General features: G+C 41.1%; 1 protein-coding gene across 2 annotated transcripts in view; it reads left to right on the plus strand.

Moving 5' to 3' along the window:
- brpf1 (bromodomain and PHD finger containing, 1) overlaps positions 1 to 23,759 on the plus strand; it is a 54,094-nt gene that overhangs the window by 10,070 nt on the left and 20,265 nt on the right. The window contains exons 3-7 of one of the 2 annotated variants that reach the window (XM_060835449.1): positions 5,063 to 5,219; positions 5,950 to 6,081; positions 12,129 to 12,257; positions 12,419 to 12,731; positions 16,188 to 16,499. In XM_060835449.1, the coding sequence (XP_060691432.1) occupies positions 5,063 to 5,219; positions 5,950 to 6,081; positions 12,129 to 12,257; positions 12,419 to 12,731; positions 16,188 to 16,499 (1,043 nt within the window). The remainder of the gene's footprint in view (positions 1 to 5,062; positions 5,220 to 5,949; positions 6,082 to 12,128; positions 12,258 to 12,418; positions 12,732 to 16,187; positions 16,500 to 23,759) is intronic. The other variant, XM_060835450.1, reaches the window with a different exon arrangement.

The following is a 23,759-nucleotide window of genomic DNA, read 5'->3' on the forward strand; positions in this document are numbered from 1 at the left end:
GAACAAACTAGGAGAGTGGGCAAAGAAGAGAGTATCTCATCATCATCCCATGACATTCAGTGGTATCACCATTGCTGAATCTCCCAAGATCTGTGGGATTACCATTGATTAAAGACTGGAGCCAACAGCAGTCATACAAATACACTCTACAAAAGCAAGACAGAGGCTAGGAATTCTGTGGTGAGTAATTCACCTGTCTGCCCAGAGTCTGTCCACCATCTATAAAGTGCAGGTCAGGAGGGGGATGGAGTTGCCTGGAAGGGTGCTGTTCCAATGACACTCAAGAAGCTTGACACTATATAGGATAAAACAGCTTGCTGTATTGGCAACCCCATCCAGCACCTTCACTATTCACTCCCCTCACCTCAGATGCATAGTGGCAGTCAGGTGTACTGTTTACAAGATAACTGCAGAATTCATCAAGGCTCCTCCAACAGCACTGTCCAGACACATGACTTCTCCCACCTAGAAGGAAAAGGGCAACAGATGCATGGGAAAACCAGCTGCAAGTTGCTCTCCAAGTCTCACAGCATCCTGACAGAATCATAACACTATTCCTTCAACATTGCTGATTCAAAATCTTGGAGCTCTGTTCTGAGTAGTACTGTGGATATGCCTACACCCTAAGGAGTGCAGTGCTTCAGGAAGGCAGCTGACCACTGCATTCTCAAGCACAATTGTGGATGGGCAATAAATAGTGGCTTAGATCATGTTGTACATATGAACAGACAAAAAAGGAATTACCTTATTGCTATCTGAGAAGATTTCAATAGTTGACCTGTTTACTGATGTCCGTTTGACTTGGCAGCAGATTTAAATTGCAATCAGGAGACAAGAAAACATTGCCATAAGGATTGCTAGATCTTTGAGGGCTGCTTTCTTTGAGGTCAATGGCACATGCTTTTATTTTAACTGCAAAACCTTTTGGCTAAATGAAACTTAGGATTGTGATATTTAAACACTTGAAAGTCCTGGTGCTATTCATCTTCACGGAAATTGAGATAATCGGATTGGCAGAGGAAGACATGAGGAAGAATTCAGAGTATATTTGGGACAGTTTCTAGAACAATATGTTGAATGAAATCACCTGGTGCTGTGTAATGAGGCAGATTTAAGAAATGCTGTTGAAATGAAAGTTCCTCTTGGAAACAGTGACCATAAAGTGGTAGAACTTGGTATTCAGTTTGGGATGTGCAGGCGAGGTGGATTAGCCATGGGTAATACAGGGTTACAGGGATAGGGTAGAGGGGTGGGTCTGTGTAGGATGCTGTTTTGGAGGGCAGTGTGGACTCAATGAGCCAGATGGCTTCTTTCCTCACTGTAGGTATTCTACGAGAAAGGCACGTGTCCTGAATGTCTTAACTACCTTATTAAACTGCCCTGCTACTTTCGTGGATTAATGGACATGCACCCTGAGATTCCTCTGTTCTTCTGAGCTTCCTAATGTCCTACTGTTCATTGAGTAGTCTCTTCCAACGTGTATCCCCACACTTAGCAGGGTTAAATCCCATCTGACCAATTCTTTATATTCTCCTGTAACTGGAGACCTCCTTCCCCACTTTTAACCATCTGGCCAATCTGTGTGTCATCTACAAACATACTTCTTATTCCAACCCCTTACACATATTCTCATCTCTATCATTTATATACATCACAAGCAATAAGGGACCCCGCACTGCCACTCGATACCAGCCTCCAGTCACACAAGTAGCTTTCCACCATCACCCTCTGCCTCCTGCCACTGCACTAATTTTGGATAATAATGGCAGAGGATTTGAATAAGTACTCTGCAGGAGTTTTCACATAGAAACCAAGAATAGCACTTCAAAATTACTAAATAATCAAGGCACCTTCACTGATGTTTGCTTTGAAGGAATTAAAACCTGTATTGCAGGGTGTATTTTCTTGTCTTCCAAAACAGACAGAAGGGAGGAGACAAAGAGAGCCAAGCCTTGGTGAAAGGCTCATTGCTGTCAATACTTCTTCATTTTTCATCAGATTAAGTGCTCTGTTCTCACCTTAAAGAAGACCACACCCATTTCAGTTACTTGTCAGTGCAGAGCTGCATGTTGCTACATTATAACGTGCAACTTCATAATATTTCCCTGACCAAGGGATTCCAATCTTCTGTATCCTTTCGGATTAATGTAATTGAATTAATTTGTAAGATTGCCCTCTTTAATGTATTATATTTTCCCAATAGGATAAGTGGGGTGAAAGTTCTGGAACCATTTAGGAGGTAGTTAGACACTGATCAGAGATGTAGGTTTTCTGTGGAGAGTTGAAATACGAGATGGACTAACTTGTCCATCCTTTTGGTTTGTTGTCTTTTTTTCTGTCCGTCTACTTCACTATAATAATGACGCCTAGAGGATTCACAATTTTAAGTTGCTTTGTTATGTATCTATCTCACCAATTAAAAATAATGCACTGCCTTAATTGCCTGTTTTTCATTATGACTGTAGCAGTATTGAATACAGTAATGGATATAATGAAGCGATATGTATTTGTGAGAAATTATTTCTTGTCTGTTAGCAATGCATGCTGTAATAACTTGTATGCTTCTACAGTGAAGTTGATAGGATTTAAATTGATTTCTAAAAGAGCATTGTAGTTGTAGGTTTGTGCTGGTGAGGGTCAGTTAGTGATTAAATGCTGTGCAAACAAGACCTTTTTTTTGGCAATAGTGTCAGAGTATGATTGACGGAGAGGAGGAAGAGATAGTATAGAACACTCATTATAGAGGACTGGATTATGATAATGATTGAATCAAATAAATGCATCTGCAGAAGTTAATGTCACCGGGCACTCATTCTCACAGTCCAGTTCCCTACAATGACTGTGCAACTTTGTCATTTCCTTTAGTACAGTCATACTTTTACACTGGCTTGTCAAATATCAAAAAAAAAGTGAGCTAGGCAAGACAGAATTCAACTGCAAGTAACTGCAGTAAATTTAGCCTATAGTTACATTGATCATTAATGTGCATATATTATATTATATTACGTTAATAACCTTATTCTAGCTTCAGCAGGAACAGGAAAACAATTCAACGGAAATGTGAAATGAACAGGGGTGTTCAAACCCTGTGGTTTAAGGTTTAGCCCATGACTGCCCATGCTTAGGTTGGGGATAGCTGAATAGAGCAGACTGCCTGCCTTTGTGGCTTGTGCCATGATTAATATTGTGGATGTGGTTGATGGAAATTCAAAAAAGGGTTAAAATTAAAACCCAGTACAAGGGGAGACAATGAAGCTCACTGTGAAAATGACAGTTGTGCAAACTTCAAAATACAGATGGATGTTCAGCAACACGTGAAAACAGCAGGGCAGTGGCACCACCTATCTTTCACTAACCAGTCTTTGTTCTCTGTATGAATGTTCAAATCATTGGGAGGGTTAAAAAAACGCAAAACTTGTGGTTTGCTTGTGCCGTTGTGCTTGAAAGGACTTGTGAAAGTGTAGCTAATTTTCTTGTTTTTATTACAAATGCACTTTGGGAAAAGCCTGGTGTAGATGCATTGGTTAATTTTAATATGTGTAATATTTACTGTACATACCTATACATGTCCTTGGAATGTGAACTATAATGGCAAGGATGCATTTTATTGCCCACCTATTGTTGCCTTGAAATTACTGATGGGGCCTTCCATTTGAATTGTGCCATCCTTGGATTGATAGTGGCGCCATAATGGTGTCACATAGAAGCGGCTGACCAACTGCCTAGTATAAGGTTGAGAGTGTGTTGGGAGTGGCATGTTTTTTGGCCAATATCCGAGTGAAATGTTTGATCAAAGAAAGAGCCAATGAAGGAAAATAAGAGCAAAATCGACAACTTGTGAGAAGTTTCGTATGATTGTTGAGTGTCTGCTTTGGATGTGAACTAGAATATAGCCCAGCTCTAGCACACTGACTATAGCGACAATTCTCAAAATTTAACCATCACTTCGAGTATTCCAGAGAACAAAGGCGTAGCAATAAATGCTGAATTTCTTAAGTAGATGTTTAGAATTTTATGGAGCAGCAGATTTCACATGTTATGCGTTTTTGTCCTTTTCTTTGTTCGGTGTTAACACTAGCATCTGTAGTAAAGAATCCTCCCCCTTCCACCCCAATTCCATTACTTTCAAGCAGCTTGCTTTGAAAGTATGTTTCTAGAAAGATGATAATATTATCGAAAATTTAGGATCTTAATAGGAGTCACAATCGCTGTGAAATACTATGAGTTATAATGCATATCTCTTGTTAAGCTGAATGTTATATCGAGCCTTTTAAAACACAGAATCATAAAGCATAGAAGGAGGTGATTTGAATCTGTTGTGTTTGTGTTGTTCCTTGAAGGCATTATCTCATTGACCTTTTTTGTTTTTCAAATATCTGTAGAACAGCTTGGACAGTAGCTCTCCTAAATGTTATATTTTTTCCCTGTTACTCTGTGTTACTCCACACAGTGCATAATGAATCATTGATCAACTGAAATGTCAGGCGACCTCAGTGTTGGGAAGCTACCCCATGGAGCTTTTAATTGGTGTTAGAGTATCAGGAATATGATTCACATCCTCTCCCATTGGAAGTGCCTAGCTCCGCCACCTCTCTTCATCCTCCATAAATTTAGTGGCGGAGAGAAGCAGTTATCTATTGTGAAGAAGAGGATTGGAAGAATGGCTCCTGATCTGTAGCAGGCAAAGCAGGCTCACCAATACTGGTAACCCAAGTCACAGTATGAGCTGGAGTATAATAGAGGGGAGGGTTGAGAGAACTTTATTTGGAGGACCTTTTTCTTATGTCTTTACTGTGACAGACTCTCGATATCAGTGAGGGTATGTCCACTGTGCTTACTGTGAATAGTTCAACAGTAATGCACAACCTAATGTCTTCAAATAATATGGAGAAATCAAAGCTACTTATTCTGGTCTTTTCACTGACTACTCACTGATATTGTATTGTATCTGTAATGTCATCTGTTTATGCTGATGAAGCTTTTATGTTCCATTCTCAGTATGCATTAATTACTATCATTTTAAATAGAAATAAACGTGTTATATCCTATTATTTATTTTTAGGTTAAGTAAGATTACGGGTCGACTATCTATTCAGCGTAAGAGCCAATTTATGCAGCGACTTCACAGTTATTGGACGTTAAAGCGACAGTCAAGAAATGGTGTCCCACTCCTTCGGCGGCTGCAGTCCCACTTGCAGTCTCAGCGAAATGCAGAGCAGGTACACTTGCTGTTATGTGGTTTGACCAGGTGACAAACTTAATCTGTAATGATAGCTAGAGCTACCAGTTAGAAAATAACATGACAAATGATTTGAAACACCCACATGTTTTCTTGCACTCATTACTGTTGCAGTGATTAGGGGCAAGCAGGAAGTAGAAAAAAGTTCATTCGTTGGCCCTTGTTCACCTATTGTTTAGATTCTATTCAGAACAAACGCTAAACTAATTTTTATTCCCTCTCTGCCCTGATACAAAGTTAATATTCTTTCAGCAAGAAATAGCAAAGTTTAATCTTTCATTTGCCAAATTAAAAATTAAACTTTGCTAGGTTGCCAATCTTTGTGTTCCTTTATGTCATAGAATCAGAGAATCTCTACTGTGTGGAAACAGGCCCTTCGGCCCAACAAGTTCATACCAACTCCCCAAAGAGTAACCCATCCAGACCCATTTCCCAACCCTAATACTCTATATTTACCCCTGACTAATGTGCCTAACCTACACATCCCTGAACACTATGGGCAATTTAGCTTGACCAATTCACCTTACCTGCATATCTTTGAACTGTGGGAGGAAACTGGAGCACCCAGAGGAAACCCACGCAGACACTGGGAGAATGCGCAAACTCCACACAGTCAGTCGCCCGAGACTGGAATCGAATCTGGGTCCCTGGCGCTGTGAGAAAGTGAGGAAATGTGGAAGTGCTTAATACTGTTTTCTTTTTAACTTCAGAGAGAGTCAGAGGAGAAAAATTGTGCGTTGAAAGAACAGCTGAAATCATGGCAGCGACTGCGACATGACTTGGAAAGAGCACGGCTGCTAGTGGAACTAATCCGTAAACGAGAAAAGTTAAAGCGAGAGGAGGTGAGGCAGCTCTTTAATTTAAATAACCGTGTGGTCTGTTGTAATGCTAAGTTGTTTTCGTATGCATGGATTTATTTTAACTTTTAAGTTTTGTTATGTGTCTATAGTTTGAAAAACCAGTTTCAAGGTAAACAAAATACTTAACACAAATGACTGAGGTTGCTTTGTAACCGAATAGAGGTCTTTACATTTATCAAAGGGTTTGATAAGGCAGATACTGAGAATATTGTTTCCACTTGTGATAAATACTTGCTGGAGGGATCATAGGTTTAAGGTAGTCACCAGTACACTCATCAGAGAATTCAGAAGAAACCTGTTCACCCAGCGTTCTGAGAATTGTTAACTTCCTACCGCAAATGGTTGAGACATATAGCTTGGATACCTGAAAGAGGAAATTAGGTAAGCACATGAGTGAGAAAAGAATGGAGGTTGTACTGATTGGCTTAGACAATTTAGATGTTTGTCCTGCAGACTCCAAGTAATTCTGTCAGAATAATTGGCTCAATTGTGTGGAAGTGGAGCAGGTCAGGCAGCATCCAAGGAACAGGAGAATCGACGTTTCGGGCATAAGCCCTTCTTCAGGAATGGAATTCCTGAAGAAGGGCTTGTGCCCGAAACGTCGATTCTCCTGTTCCTTGGATGCTGCCTGACCTGCTGTGCTTTTCCAGCAACACATTTTCAGCTCTGATCTCCAGCATCTGCAGTCCTCACTTTCTCCTCAATTGTGGGGAATCCCTCTTTAAATATAGCATATATCACTTCATTAATTATTACTGTTCATATATTCTAGTCATGTCTCATTAATAACATCAGTTCATCTGTTAAATGGAAATGAGGTGAGCCAATAGATGAAGTGTCGTTGGGAAAACACTTGGTGTGACTGCGGAAATGGATGATGAACAATCCAGAGTGAGGATAATTAATGGGGAAAATGGGGTCAGAACAATCTGGTTCAGTAATTGGAATCAAAAATTGGCAGGCAAAACAATATCTAAGCAATGGTCTGCTTTTAAAGAAGAAATCACTCCAGCACAGTCATCACATATTGCTTCGAAAAGGAAAGGTAGGGCAAACAAATCCAGAGTTGCCTCGATAACAAAGGAGAGAGAAATTATGATGAAGAAAACATGCGCATGTGACTGATGTCTGATAGAGAATGCAATTAAGAACTCGCTGAATCCAAAAGGTTCGTAGAGTGGTAGTAAAAAAAAAAGACAAATGAGGAAAACAAAGGGAGCGTGAAAAGAGACTGGTAGTGGAACCCGAATATATTCTGTAGACATTTGGATATATGAATATTACAAAGGTGGTAAAAAGAATGACAATTAGGTGCCAAAAAGGGGATGTACATGTATGCAGAGGTCATGATTGATGCTAAATTTAATACTTCAATTCCATCTTCACCAGGCCATGGTGAGAAAGGGGGAAATTCAGTTGCCAGAGTGTTTAAAATTGACAAGAAGTGCATATTGGTTCAGCCATTTTACTTAAATGTTGATAAGACACCAAAATCATACATTTTTTACTCATTTGAAAGTATGTGGGCTTCAATAGCTATGCATATGTTTATTATCCATCGCTAATTGCCCTAAAGAAGGAGGTGATGATGTGCCTTCTTGAACTACGGCACATCCTTTGGGTAAAAGTGCATTCAAAATGCTGTTCGGTAAAGAGTTCCAGGATTTTAATCAGCGACTGTGAAGGAACAGTGATATAATTTCAAGTCAGGATTGGGTGGGGCTAGGAGAGGAACTTATATTTATTGCCCTTGTCTGTCTAGGTGGTAGAGGTCATGTGTTTGGAAGGTGTTTTGTCGGAACTTTGGTGAGGTGTTGCAGTGCATCTTGTAGAAGATGATGTACCACATAGCTGGTGAAGGGAGTGAATGTTGAAGGTGGGCTGCTGTTCCTGGATGGTGTTGAGCTGCTTGCTTGTTGTTGCAGCTGCTTGGCAACAGGTAAATGGAAAGTACTCTGCTATACTCCTGACTTGTGCATGAGAAGTGATGGAAAGACTTGGGAAACAGGAGATGAATTCGCCTCCACAGAATTACTGGCCCCTGACCCATTCTTGTAGAAAAATTTATGAGACGCCATTCCATTCTCACAGTTTCTCTGTTGCATCTGTTTTGATAATGTCATCTTCTGCAGAGGTCTCAGAAATAGAATCATTGAATCATAGAATCCCTACAGTATAGAAGTAGATCACTCTGACCATCGAGTCCCCACACCCTCCAAACAGCATCCCACCAGACCCACCCCACCCTTAACCCTTGTAACCCTGTGCTTCCCATGGTTAACCTATTGAGCCAGCACATCCCTGGACACCATGAGTAACTTAGCATGGCCAATCCACCAAACTTTCACATCTTTGGACTGTGGGAGGAAACTAGAGCACTCTGAGGAAACCCACGCAGAATATGCAAACTTCACACAGACAGTCGCTGAGGCTGGAATCAAACCCAGGTCCCTGGCGCTGACAGGCAGCAGTGCTAATCACTGAGCCACTGTACCACACATACATCCACTTTTTTCCTCAACCGTGGGTTCCCCACTACTGTGGTTGACAGGGTCCTTAGTCGGGCCCAACCCATTTGCCAAACCTTTGCCCTCATCCCTTCTTTTCCCTCCTACAACACAAATAGAATCCTTCAAGTCTTCACGTTCCACCTCACCAGTATCCACATCCAGAGGATCATAAGCTGCCATTTCTGCCACCTTCAGTGGGATGCCACCACCAGACACACATTCCCCTCTCTTCCCTGGTCAGCACTTTGCAGGGATCATTTCCTCTAGGACACTGTGGCGCACTCCACATCCACTCCTAACACCTCTCACAGCCCCACTGCACCTTCCCATGCAATTCCAGAAGGTGCAACACTTGCCTATTTACCTCCTCCCTCCTCATGGTTCCAGACACACCTTCTAGAGGAAGCAGCAATTTACCTGCATTTCACTCAATCTAGTCTACCCACACAATGGTCTGCTGTACACTGGGGAGTCGAAGTGCAGGCAGAATGACTACTTTGCAGTTCTGCCTGTTAAAAATGACCCTGAGTTTCCAGTTGCCTGCCACTTCAACACACCACCATGTTCCCTGGCTAATGTTTCTGTTTCAGGCCTGCTGCACTTCTCCAGCGGGACTTGGTGCAAGCTGGAAGAACAGCATCTCATCTACTGGTTGGGAAGCCTGTAGCCTTCAGGACTCAATACCTATCAAGTTCACTTGACCATCTGCTTCCATGTCCTTTACCCAGGCTACACCCCAGGCTCTGCCCTGACATGGACTGTTTTCAGCACAGCCAACTCCATTCCATTTACTCATTGTTCCATTATCAGCTTTCCATCTTCCCTGGCTTACTGTCAACTATCCCTTTGTCTGCCTAACTTTCTTTCACTCTCTGTCAGGACTCCATTTCCATCTATCTGCTCACTATTCCCCTTCCTCCACCCCCTCCTTGTCATCAGCATAAATACCACCTTCTCTTGGATGCTGCTGTCAGTTCTGAAGAAGGGTCACTAGCTTTGGAAAGTTATCTCTACTTTCTTTCTGCACATGCTGCCAGACCTGCTGAGTTCCTCAAGCATTTTCTGTTTTTGTTTCATATCTTCAGCATCCACAGTTCTTTGTTTCACTTCAATCTTTTGCTACAATTTCAAAATTTGCAGCTGATAGAAAACTTGGAAACATTGTAAACTATGAAGGGTAATAATGTAGAACTTCAAAAGGATATAAATAACTTGGTGGAATAGGTGGATCGATGGCAAAGTAAGTTCAATCTGGAGAAGTGTTAGCTGATACATTTTAATCATGAAAACATGGCAAGACAATATAAAATTATTCTAAAAAGGGTGTGGGCGCAAGGAACCTGGTTATGTATGCATGTAACATAATGTGCGTAATGTAGGGAAGGTTCAGAGAACAGTTAATAAAGTACAGTAGACTATTAGTAAGGGCATAGAGTACATGCAAAGGGGTTATTTTAAACTTGTGCAAGATATTGGTTTAGTCTCAGGTGGAATATTGTGCCCTGTTCTGGGTATCACATTTTATGAAGGACCTAATGGCACTGGAGAGTGTGCAGAAAGGTTTTACGTTTCCAGGGATGAGGAATTTCAGTTCTGAAGATCGAATGGAGAACTTGAGATTGTTGTCTTTGAAGAAGAGAAGGCTGAGGGGAGATTGGATAGGCCTATTCAAAATCATCTAGGAGAAAGTGAGGACTGTAGATGCCGGAGATCAGAGCTGAAAAAATGTGTTGCTGGAAAAGCGCAGCAGGTAAGGCAGCATCCAAGGAGCAGGAGAATTCGTTGTTCAGGAAGGGCTTACGCCCGAAACGTCGATTCACCTGCTTCTTGGATGCTGCCTGACCTGCTGCGCTTTTCCAGCAACACATTTTTCAGCCATATTCAAAATCATGAGAGGTAAATAGGGAGAAAATGTCCCACTGGTGAAAGGATGCAGAAAGAAAAGGTGTACATTTAAACTATTTAGGAAAAGAAGCAAAAATGATATGAGGAAAATATTTTCCACACAAGTAGTGTTTAGGGGCTGGGAAAGCACTCCTTGTGAATGCAGTAGAGGCAGGTTCAATTGTAGCATTCAAGAGGGAGTTAGATGTTTGTGGAAAGGCAGAACACCCAGGGTTACTGGGAGAAGGCTGAAGGTTGGCAGTAGGTGGGATGCTCATTTGGAATGCTGGCACAGGCACAATGGGCTGAATGGCTTTTTTTTGTAGCTATCTTGTGATTCTGAATGTTATTGTCTGCCCAGGAATTGCAAGTATCATAGTTTCAATGTTATGACATTGACAGTTGTCTTCCTCGTATGGATGGCCAATATTGTGAACCTGTGTTACCCTTAATCCTGTTGCCTTGCCAGGAGTGGCCCTTTAGTTGGCAGGCTGCAGGCACATTCAGGTGCCTTTAACATTTGTGAACTTAATGGAGTACCACTACAGCTGAGTTTTTTAATAAAGGATTTCTGTATTACTGACTTAGAGTTGGATGCTGCTAAGTTAAGCTTAATGCTGGCTCTGTTCATAAACACATTTCTCAATGGGATCTGTCAGCAGGTGTTAGACTTCTGTTGACACAGATAAGGCTGTTTTAGTCTCACAAATATAATATCGGGATCAACACCAAGCACATGCAATCCCACTGTAAATTAGTGTACTTTGTATCCTTTCTATTAACCAAAAGTGGGTGCAGTTCATGCTAATTTCTACCCCTTCATGTTCCATTTCAACAATTTATTTTGCTGTACAATGCTCCTGTACCTGTCACAGGCATTAATACATTAATTACATTTGGTTGAGTTGCCTTCCCGTATTGACATAAACAAGTTCTGCTTAACACAATGGGGGGAGGTGCATGATAGCAGAGGTAAAGAATCATTGGCTTATTTTGCTAAATGATCCTTTACCAGGGCATGGTTTCAAAAATTCAGAATCAGTGAAATATATAATTTCAAGAATTGTTTAGCACATTCAGCATTAATTCTGTGTGCTTCGCTGAATTTGTATAAAACATTTTGTAGTGACTTATTAGAAAACTGATAAGAATATTCCATATATTTATATAGTGACTCAATTTTGAAACATATGTCTAAATGCTGACACGGTGAGATTTCACCTTTTTGAAGTGCATCAACTTGTATGGATCTAAAAGCACAACCCTTGATACCACAAAAAGCAATGAGAGAAATGGTCAATTAATTATGCTTTTAACAGTATTGTTTGAGAGGGCAATGTTAATTTTAACACTGACTGAGATAGTAGATGCAGCTTCAGTTTAATGTCTCACCCTGAAAAATGGGACCTTCAACAATGAGCCGAAGAGTACTGTGCTGAAATGGTTGCTGATATTATGAACTTAGCTTCTGAAGTGGGACTTCAAATTTCAATTTTTGGCTCAGATATGAAATTTGTAAGTTATAGTAAGAAGGGCTGTTTGAACAAAGAAAGTATTTTAACATGAAAGAGAAGAGTTTTGTTCATTGTAAATTATGTTTCTAATTTGAATCTTTTTGATTTGGTTGGAACCCAGCTTAAGATACAGCAGTTTGCAATGGAGTTGCAGCTGACTCCGTTCCTTATCCTTCTCCGTAAGACGCTCGAACAGCTCCAGGAGAAGGATACAGGAAACATATTTGGTGAACCTGTGCCCCTAAAGGAGGTAAGCTTTTCTAATTGTGAACTTCTGATAATTGACTTTTGTATTTTAATATATTTCTAGCTTTGGAATATTAATTAAATGTATTAAATCCTAAGTAAGTTAAGTGCCAGTTTAAAGACAAATGACATTAATTCTAATAATTGACTTTTTGTAATGTCCAGGTTCCGGATTATTTGGATCACATTAAAAAACCGATGGATTTCCAGACCATGAAGACACAGCTTGAGGGCCATCAGTATCGGACGTTTGACCAGTTTGAAGAGGATTTTAACTTGATTGTGAATAACTGCTTACAATATAATGCCAAGGATACAATCTTTTACCGTGCAGCGATCAGGCTAAGAGACCAAGGAGGTGCAGTGCTGAAATATGCTCGCAAACAAGCAGAGAAAATTAGCTTTGATTATGAAACAGGAATGCACGTACCTGAACCTGTGCCAACGGAAGATACGGGACAGCTCTTCTGGGAAGATGGTGAGTTCATTTTGAATATTTGATATTTGTTTTAATTGGAAATGCCACCCAGTTATGGTGAGAAGAGCCAGGATATCAAATTCCTTCTGTTCGAAAAAGATCTGTTTACCAAACGTGGAAACTCATTGTGTTCAGTTTTACTTTGGATCCCAATTTGAGTTCTCAAGTCAATTTATTTAGTCCTTGGCTATAGAATAGAAAATCTATCATTATCTTTGAAGCAAAGAGAGGCAAGGTGTTTTGCAAATTGCAGTGTTTCATATTCCATGTCTAATTTGTTCCCTTTCTGCTCTGAATGTACTAATTCCTGGGATGGAGTGATGTAAATTATATGACTTTATATGTTGTCTTAGATAGTGAGAGTCAGTCAGATAGCCCTTCAACTTTGGAGGTTATCTACATGTGAGACTGAACCTAAGGTCTTAAAGGAAGTGGCAGCAGAGATAGTGGATCTTTTGCTTATAAAATTGCAAAATTCTCTGGATTCAGGAAAGATTCCAGTGGATTGGAATAATACAAATATAAGCAGCCTTATTCAGAAAGACAGGGAAGTAGAAAGTAGGAACTACAGCCCTGTCAGTTTAATATGTTCTTGGGAAATTGTTAGAATCCATTATTAAGGAAGTAATAACAGAATGATTGAAAAGTCAAAATATAATTTATTGGAGTCGTCTTTTTTTTATGAATGGTGAGTCACGTTGGATTAATTTGCTGAAGTTCTTTGATGTAGCAAACAACATAGACAATGGTGATCCTGTACATGTGGTATATCTGGACTTCAAGAAGGCATTTATTAAGATGCCTCATAAAGGTTTATGCAGAAGGTAAGATCAGTGGGGTTGGGGTAATTCGTTAGTTTTGACACAGGATTGACTAACCGTAAGAAAGCAGAAAGTTCACAGGATTGACTAACCGTAAGAAAGCAGAAAGTTAGAATAAATGAGTCTTTTACTTGCTGGCCTTTTATGAATTTTTAATGGGGTGCCACAAGGTTTGGCCCTCAGGGCTGTAACTTGTTTCAATCTATATAAATATCTTGGATGTTGGGGTAAGAAGTACTTTAGAGTCAAGATTAGAGTGGTGCTGGAAAAGCACAGCAGGTCAGGCAGCATCCTGATGAAGGGCTCCTGCCCAAAATGATGATTTTCCTGCTCCTCAAATGCTGCCTGGCCTGCTATGCTTTTCCTGCACTACTCTAATCTTGACTCTAATCTCCAGCATCTGCAGGCCTCACTTTCGCCTAGGAAGCACTTCAGCCAAATGTACGAATGACACGGATGGAAGTTGCGATGAAGAAATAAGAAATTTACAAACGGATATGGATAGATTAGGTGAATGGACCAAATTTGGCAGATGAAGCTTAACATGGATAAGTGTGAGGTTATCTATTTTGGCTAGAGGAATAGAAAGGCATCATATTATCTAAATGGAGAAAAACTTCAGAATTCTTCAGTGGAGAGGGATCTGCATACCCTCAAGCATGAACTGCAGAAAATCAGTATGCAGGTACAGCAAGTATTAAGAAAGGCAAATTAGATTTTGGTATTTATTGCTAAAGGAATAGAGTATAAAAATAGGACAGTGATGCTGGACCTATACCTGGCATTAGTGACACTGTACCTAGAGTATTGTGTACAGTTTTAGTCCCCTTACTTGAGAAAGTGCTGGAGGCAGTTCAGAGGTGGTTCACTCAATTGATTCCAAAGATCAGGGGGTTGTGTTAAGAAGAGAGATTGAGCAGTTTAGGCCTAAAATCTGGAATTTAAAAGAATGAGACGTCTAAGGTATATAAGGTAGTGAAAGGGATTGACAAAGTAGACAGAAAGACTATTTCCTCATGTGTAGTAATCTGGAATGAGAGGGCATAATTCTTGAATAAAGGGTATCATACAGATGAGAAACTACTTCATTCAAAGAATTATGAATCATTAGCCCAGAGTATGATGGATGCTGGGTCATTGAGTAAATTTAAGGAAGAGTTAGACACATTTTTAGTTAGCAGTGGGCTGCAGAGTTGTGGAGAGCTGACAGCAAAGTGAAGTTGAGGTGAGCCATAATCTTGCCATACGGTGGAATAGTCTCAAGAGGGTAAATTATCTGCGTCTGCTCCTAGTTTTTAGATTAGATTAGATTCTCTACAGTGTGTAAACAGGCCCTTCGGCCCAACAAGTCCACACTGACTCTCCAAAGAGTAACCCACCCAGTCATTTCCCTCTGACTCATGCACCGAACACTATGGGCAATTTAGCATGGCCAATTCACCTGACCTGCACATCTTTGAACTGTGGGAGGAAACCAGAGCACCCAGAGGAAACCCACACAGACACGGGGAGAATGTGCAAACTCCACACAGACAGTCGCCAGAGGCTGGAATTGAAATCTGGTCCCTGGTGCTATGAGGCAGCAGTGCTAACCACTGAGCCACGTGCCGCCTAGTTCTCATGCTCTTAGAATCTTATGCATATATAGAAGTATAAGTAGAAGTAGCTGGTTGATAGTCAGCAGCAGAAACCTTGGCTAATGTTATTTTGGTTTTATTTAATCTTCTCTAGCACTGGACTTTCTTGGCCCTTCCACCATTATTCAAGCTGAGATTACAACTTAGAGATAAAATGGGATTTGAGATCAACTAGTTCACCACACCAGAGATCAAATCTGAGACATTCCTGGGTTACACAATACCTAATATAGCCCTTGTTAAAACTTGGAGTTCAGTCTTGAACAAGAATATTTGAAACTGTAAGGCTCAGCTTGAGAAATAGTTAAATGGTGCAATAAAAATAATACAACAAGTCTGTGTGGACTGGTTGGGCCGAAGGGCCAGTTTCCACACTGTAGGGAATCTAATCTAATCAAAAAAAGCATAAATTGTGGAAAGTAGTTTTTTTGGAAAATAGCTTGAATTTTAACAGGATGTTTGGATTTCAGAAAACCCCACCCCTTGTACTTAATTGATGAATAAAACTTTGAAATGAGTCCAATGGTAAGGACAACAGTAAACGCATGGGAAAGGTGTCCAGTTCAGTTCCCAGTCTTTGATGTTAACTCCAAACTTGATACAAGTACTGTAGCCTAGGACAGGAAAATCAGCACTGTTGAAACAGACACGTGAGTGTGATACTCATTGGAATGTACAATTTGTTTTCAGTGATTAATCTGATTTTAGAAGAACAGAGACTTTGCTGTGAGAACAGATATCTGTGGAAGTGTCCCTTAACAAGAACTAACATCTTACAAAGAAGAAACTTGTCAAAGTAAAAATGTCATTTCCATAACACTGACATACAAGTAGCTGGTTATCCTTTACAAAAAGAGGTTTGGTCACTGGTCTGCCACGTGCTATATCCTGCACTGGAATACGTGTGATTTTTGAATCAAAATCAATTTCTTGTTTCCTCTGTCACTAATGATTTCTTTGATTGCTTTGGTCTTTCTCTGGTCCCCATTTCTTGCCAGAAGTGGATCGACTGCTGGTTCCTGAGAACAGATCCCATATGTCACTGGAGGAACAGCTGAAATTGCTTCTTGACAAACTGGACACAATGAGCTCGGTGAAGCAGAATGTTGGGCGCTCACGTCAAGCTAAGCTTCTGCGAAAGGAAATTGCCATGATTCGACGGAAACTTGGTCAGCACCGAGAGCCAAACGCAGGATCGGATCGGCATGGTGCCCCTGGGCGTGGATCTGCGGCTGGGCTTAACCCATCAAGTAAAGATGGACAGACAGACAGTGCTGCTGAAGAAAGCAGCAGCCACGAGACTGGGAAAGGTAAGGTGAAACCAAGTTCTCAATCTTAATTTCATACTAGGGCTTATAGAGAAATTTAAAAAAAAAAATTTCTGAATGAAGAATGACTAAACTAGTTCAGGCTTTTAAAGAAAGATATTTGTATAGAGCCATATTTACTTCAGGTTGGTATTTAAATCGCTTTAGGAGATTTGAATCCACTTAGGTTAAGGGAGAATCAGTTTGTCCAGCGATTGGGTGTTTTGGAAAAATTATAGGCTGACTTGTCTTTCAGCAAATGACATCAGAAATTGCTAATTCTTGCTTGGATGGGTACAGCTCTAACGACTCAAGAAGCTTGACACCATTCAGGATAAAACAGCCTGCTTGGGGGTTAGCACTCCATCCCTCTACTACCGACACTCAGTGCATACTGCTGCTACTATCTACAAGATGCACGACAGAAATTCACCAAAGATCCTCAGATAGTACGTTCCAAACCCTCAACCATTTCCATCTGGAAGAACAAGGGCAGCAGATACATGGGAACGCCGCAACCTTCAAGCTCCTCTCCAAGCCACTCACCATCCTGACTTGGAAATATATCGCCGTTACTTCACTGTCATTGGGTCAAATTCCCTCCCTATAGGCATTGTGGGTCAGCCCACAGCAGGTGGACTGCAGTGGGGGTTCAAGAAGGCAGCTCACCGCCATCTTCCCAAGAGCAAATAGGGACTGGCAATAAATACTGGCTAGCCAGCAACACCCACATCCCACAACTGAATAAAAAACAAATCTCATGAACACTTATTTTTGGTACCGGGGAAGGAAATGCTTCCTTCGGTTTGAATTTTTACTATGAAACCATGTGCTATGGCACTATCGACAGAAAGTTTTGAGATTTGCTTATTAACGGGGCAATGCCTTGTTTGAATTTTCATGTAGTCCTATAAGTTATAAAGTGATGGTAGCAACATATTTGTTAGAATTTCTCAGTTGCCTATTGTTTTAGTGGTTAAAGCTCCTAGCTCTGTATCCAGGGAGCGGGCTGTTTGCTTTGAAGTCGCTAGCATGGTCAATAGCCATGTGCTGCTGCAAGGGATCCAACTAATGCTTGGAATTGTGCTAAATGCCCTATCTTTATTTACTGATTACTGTTGTTCATAGGAGACCAGGCTACTGATCTAAAGTGAACAGAAAATGTTAACATGTTCAGCTCAGGCAGTCCTGGCAAATCCAGTTCTCTTTAGGCAGCCTGTGTTGCGTTATAGTTTGTAAAAGCTAAATAAAGTATTGAGAGATGACTAAGATCATTAAATGCAAATGCCTCAACTCTTAACAACAATTTGGTACAAAAAAGTACCAAATGCAGCAGTTATAGAGTCAATAGACAATAGGTGCAGGAGTAGGCCATTCTGCCGTTCGAGCCAGCACCACCATTCATTATGATCATGGCTGATCATCCTCAATCAGTATCCTGTTCCTGCCTTATCCCCATAACCCTTGATTCCACTATCCTTAAGAGCTCTATCCAACTCTTTCTTGAAAGTATCCAGAGACTTGGCCTCCACAGCCTTCTGGGGCAGAGCATTCCATACACCCTCCATTCTCTGGGGGAAGAAGTTTCTCCTCAACTCTGTTCTAAGCAGCCTACCCCTTATTTTTAAACTGTGTCCTCTGGTTCGGGACTCACCCATCAGCGGAAACATGCTTCCTGCCTCCAGAGTCTAATCCTTTAATACTCATATACGTCTCGACCAGATCCCCACTCAGCCTTCTAAACTCAAGCGTATACAAGCCCAGTTGCTCCAATCTTTCAGCGTAAGATAGTCTCGCCATTCCGGGAATTGACCTCGTGAACCTATGCTGCACTCCTTCAATAGCCAGAATGACTTTCCTCAAATTTGGAGACTAAAACTGCGCACAGTATTTCAGGTGCGGTCTCACCAGGGCCCTGTTCAGCTGCAGAAGGACCTCTTTGCTTCTATACTCAATCCCTCTTGTTATGAAGGCCAGCATGCTATTAGCTTTCTTCACTGCCTGCTGTACCTGCATTGACTGATGTACAAGAACACTGCCCCTTTACCTAACTTGACTCCATTTAGGTAGTAATCTGCCTTCCTGTTCTTGCCACCAAAGTGGATAACCACACACTTATCCACATTAAATTGCATCTGCTGTGCATCGTCCACTCACCTAGCCTGTCCAGGTCACCTTGTATTCTCCTAACATCCTCCTCACATTTCACCCAGTCACCCAGCCACCCAGCTTTGTGTCATGAGCAAATTTGCTAATATTACTTTTAATACCTTCATCTATATCATTAATGTACATTGTAAAAAGCTGCAGTCCCAGCACTGATCCCTGCGGTACCCCACTGGTCACCTCCTGCCATTTCGAAAGGGAGCCTTTTATTACTACGCTTTGTTTCCTGTCAGCGAACCAATTTTCAATCCTTGTCAGTATTTTGCCCCTAATACTATGTGCCCTTAGTGTGCTCACTAATCTCCTATGTGGGACAAAGGCTTTCTGAAAGTCCAGGTAAACTACGTCCACTGGATCTCCCTTGTCCATCTTCAGAGTTACATCCTCAAACAAATTCCAGAAGATTAGTCAAGCATGATTTCCCCTTCATAAATCCATGCTGACTTTGACCTATCCTGTTACTGCTATCCAGATGTGTCGTAATTTCATCCTTTATAATTGACTCCAGCATTTTTCCCACCACTGAGGTCAGACTAACTGGTCTATAATTCTGTTTTCTCTCTCCCTCCTTTCTTAAAAACTGGGACAATATTAGCCACCCTCCAATCCACAGGAACTGCTCCTGAATCTATAGCACATTGTAAAATGATCACCAATGCATCCACAATTTCTACAGCCATCTCCTTCAGTATCCTGGGATGCAGACTATCAGACCAAACAGTCTCTCCAACACCATTTCCTGCCTAATATAAATTCCCTTCAGTTCAGGTCCTTCAGCAACAATTACATCTGGGAGATTGCTTGTGTCTTCCCCTGTGAAGACACATCTAAAGTACCAATTCAACTCTTCTGCCGTTTCTTTGTTCCCTTAATAAATTCACCCGTTTCTGTCTTCAAGGGCCCAATTTTAGTCTTAACCATTTTTTTTCTTTTCACATACCTAAAAGAGCCTTTACTATCCTCCTTTATATTTTTGGCCAGTTTACCTTCGTACCTTATTTTTTCTTTGCGTTTTTCCTTTTTAATTATCCTCTGTTGTTCTTTAAAAGCTTCCCAGTCCTCCGGTTTCCCACTCAACTTTGCTATGTTATACTTTTTCCCTTTTGTCTTTATATGGTCCTTAACTTCCCTCGTCAGCCACGGCCAATACCCTACCTCTCCTTAGGATCTTTCTTCCTTTTTGGAATGAACTGATCCTGCATCTTCTGCATTATACCCAGAAATACCTGCCATTGTTGTTCCACTGCCATTCCTGCTAGGGTATTGAAGCATTGAACTTTGGCCAGCTCCTCCCTCATAGCTCCATAGTTCCCCTTATTCAACTGAAATATTGTCACTTCCAATTCTACTCTCTCCCTTTCAAACTGCAGATTATGGTGGTCACTACCTCCTAATGGCACCTTTACTTTGAGGTCCCTGATCAAATCCGCTTCATTGCACAACACCAGGTCCAGAATTGCTTTCTCCCTGGTAGACTCCAGTACAAGCTATTCTAAGAATCCATCTCAGAGGCACTCCACAAACTCCCTTTCATGGGGCCCAGTACCATCCTGATTCTCCCAGTCCACCTGCATGTTGAAATCCCCCAAAACAACTGCAGTAATATCTTTGCGACAGGCCAATTTCAGCTCCTTATTCAACTTACACACTACATCCAGGCTACTTTTTGGGGGCCTCTAGATAACTCCCATTAGGGTCTTTCTACCCTCAGAATTTCTCAGCTCTATCCACACTGACTCTACATCCCCTGATTCTAGGTACCCCCGTGCAAGGAACTGAATATCATTCCTTACCAACAGGGCCACCCCACCCCCTCTGCCAGTCAGTCTGTCCTTACGATAGCATGTATAGCCTTGAATATTCATTTCCCAGGCCCTGTCCACTTGAAGCCACATCTCAGTTATCCCCACAACATCGTAACTGCCAATTTCCTAATGAGCTTCAAGCTCATCTACCTTATTTCTAATGCTTTATGCATTCATATATATTTTTGTTACTCCCCTCACTCTTCTTATCAATCCCTATTTCACTTGACCTTATGGCATGATAGAGGTGTACAGCACGGAAAAAAATGCTCCGAATTTGTATTAAAGCCTTTGAGCCAAACGTTTCACTAATCGCAGACTGGAATAAGAAAATGCAAACAGCAGGTAGAGATAGGAGAAGATGTTGGTGTTGTGGTAATTGAGTAATACAGAGGCCCAGATATCTTAACCTCAGAGTCATAGAGATGTACAACACAGAAACAGACCCTTTGGTCCAACTCGTCCATGCTGACCAGATATCCCAACCCAATCTAGTCACACCTGCCAGCGCCCGGCCCATATTCCTCCAAACCCTTCCTATTCAAAAACCCATCCAGATGCCTTTTAAATGTTGCAATTGTACCAGTCTCCACCACTTCCTTTGGCAGCTCATTCCATACATTTACCACCCTTTGCATGAAAAGGTTGCCCCTTAGGTCTCTTTTACATTTTTCCCCTCTAATTCTGGACCCATACCCCCTAATTCTGGGCTCCCCCAACCCAGGGAAGAGACTTTGTCTATTTATCCTATCCATGTCCCTCATGATTTTATAAACCTCCATAAGGTCACCCCTCGGCCTCCAATGCTAGTCACAGGTGAGGTGCCAGAAGACTGGAGGTTGGCTAATGTGGTGCCACTGTTTAAGAAGGGTGGTAAGGACAAGCCACGGAACTATAGACTAGTGAGCATGATGTCGGTGGTGGGCAAGTTGTTGGAGGGATTCCGAAGGGACAGGATGTATTTGGAAAGGTATGAACTGATTAGGGATAGTCAACATGACTTGCATTTGTAATAAGGGGAACAAAATGAACATATATCTTTTGGCAAAAATCAGATTTTAAAGCAGAAGATAGGCTGGGACTTTTTTCCCAAGGAGGCTAAGGGGTGAGCTTTTTAAAATCATGAGAGTCATAGCGTAGGGTGAATAACCAAGGGCTTTTCCACAAGGTAGGGGAGTCAAAAACTACAGGGCAAGGTTTAAGATGAAAGGGAAAAATATAAAAGAGACCTGAGATGCATCTTTTTCACTCAGAGGGTGGTGAGGATATGGAGTGAACTGCCAGAGGAAGTAGTAGAGGCAAGCACAATTACAATTTTTAAAAGACATTTGGATGGGTGCATGAATAGGTAAAGTTTAGAGATGTGGGCCAAATGCAGGCAAATGGAACTAGCTCAGTTTGAGAAATCTGTTTGGCACAGACCAGTTGGACCAAAGGGTCTGTTGCTGTTCAGCATGACTCTATGGCTATAAATATGCAGTCAAATGGCACTAGTGTATTGCCTCTCATGTCTTTTACTTTGGTTCTTATAATGTTTTTATTTAATGCCTTCAATCATTCTTGGCCCCAGTTTTCCAGATTACTGGTACTGCTGTGCAAATGTGGTGGCAGTTGAAGGCTTTACCACCACAAGCATACTAACGTATGAATTATGAGCAGGAGTACATCATTTGACCCCTTAAGCCTAATCTGCTATTCATTAAGCACCTGGCTGACCTGATTGTAGCCTCAGCTCTGCATCCTTATCTCCCACCCACACCCTTTGACTCCTCTAGCCTGATATAATGGTCATCTTGCTCACGTTGATATCTCTTGTACACCCTGTGTCTCCATCTAAATCTTTTGCTCTGTACATCCTTGCTTCCTATGATCTGCCTGTACTGTTTGTAAACCAAGTTTTTCACTGTACTTCGGTACACATAACAATACATCAATCAATCCCTTGTCAATTAGAAGTTTAGGAAGCCTCCATAGAGTTCCACAGACTCATGGCTCTCAGAGAGAAAACAATTCTCACTTACATCTTAAAATGAGGAGCGCATATTCTTCAAATGGTGTCCCCTAGTTCGTCTCTTCCACAAGGAGAAACATTGTTCAACATCCACTCTGTGAAGTCCTTTCAATTATTTATATGTTTCCATAATATGACTGCTGATCTAGTAAATTCCAATGGATACAGGCATAAAAACAAACCTATTCAACTTCCTCGTAATATAAGAGCCCCATCTCATTTCCAGGTTTTAGTTGGGTGAATCCTGCCTGGACAAGACCCACCACATTTCTGTTGTTTCTTAAGTAAGGAGACAAAAACATTACTCCAGAAATTAAAATTGAATATGAATTTTGTCTTTTAACCATTGAATTGAATATTTAGACTTCAGTGGTTTGCTGATAACCCGAGATTTGTTTAGGTTTTACCAACCTTTCAAGTTGTCTGTTGTGGGAGGTTCAATCTGTGATTGCTGTTCTCATTAGACTTCCCATTTGTGCAGAGCTTGTTTTTTTTAAAAAAAATCAGCTTTCATTCACCTCTTAGAAAGATAATTGAGACAAAATCATTTTTGCTTATTGTCAAGTGTTACAGATGGAATAGTCAAAGTGTGATGTACACATATACTTGGGAATTGAATATTGCCTCTGGTTGTTTATACTAGTTAGTTTACCATTGAGACAGATCATAAGACATACAAGGATGCCCAGGGGTATTGCCTCGACCCAATGTGTTTATGTACATTTCTGCAGAATAAAACAAGGAGAAAGGAAGTTGAAGGGGCAGATTGGAATGAAGTTCCAGAGTCAGCTCTCAAGTCCTGTGTGAGTCTAATTCTGGATTCTTAAGGTCCAATTGGATCGTGTAGTGGAAACAAATGAAAATCCAGGAGGGAAAGAGAATGCATGGAGGGAGCGTGTCAGGGATTAGAATCTATTTGGTTAAAGTTAAACAATAGAAGTGCCATTACACCCTACAGATAAGTTCATTGAAAGTTTGTAAAGGACCAGGGATTTAGGGGAATTTAATTTTTCTATGGTAGGCTAGGATAGTTCTAGTAGCAGAAAAGGGGAAGATTTCCTGGTGTATTCAGGAAAATTTCCTTGATTGTCTTTGACTGGGCTGACCAGGAAAAAGGCAATGTTAGATATGATGAGAAGGTCCTGGTGTTGGACTGGGGTGGACAAAGTTAACAATCACACAACACCAGATTACAGTCCAACACATTTATTTGGAAGTACAAGCTTTCGGAGCGCTGCACCTTCACCAGGTAGCCAATGGAGCTAAATATGATTCAGATGA

The sequence above is a fragment of the Hemiscyllium ocellatum genome, chromosome 14 (genome assembly GCF_020745735.1).
Source record: "Hemiscyllium ocellatum isolate sHemOce1 chromosome 14, sHemOce1.pat.X.cur, whole genome shotgun sequence".
Lineage (NCBI taxonomy): Eukaryota > Metazoa > Chordata > Chondrichthyes > Orectolobiformes > Hemiscylliidae > Hemiscyllium > Hemiscyllium ocellatum.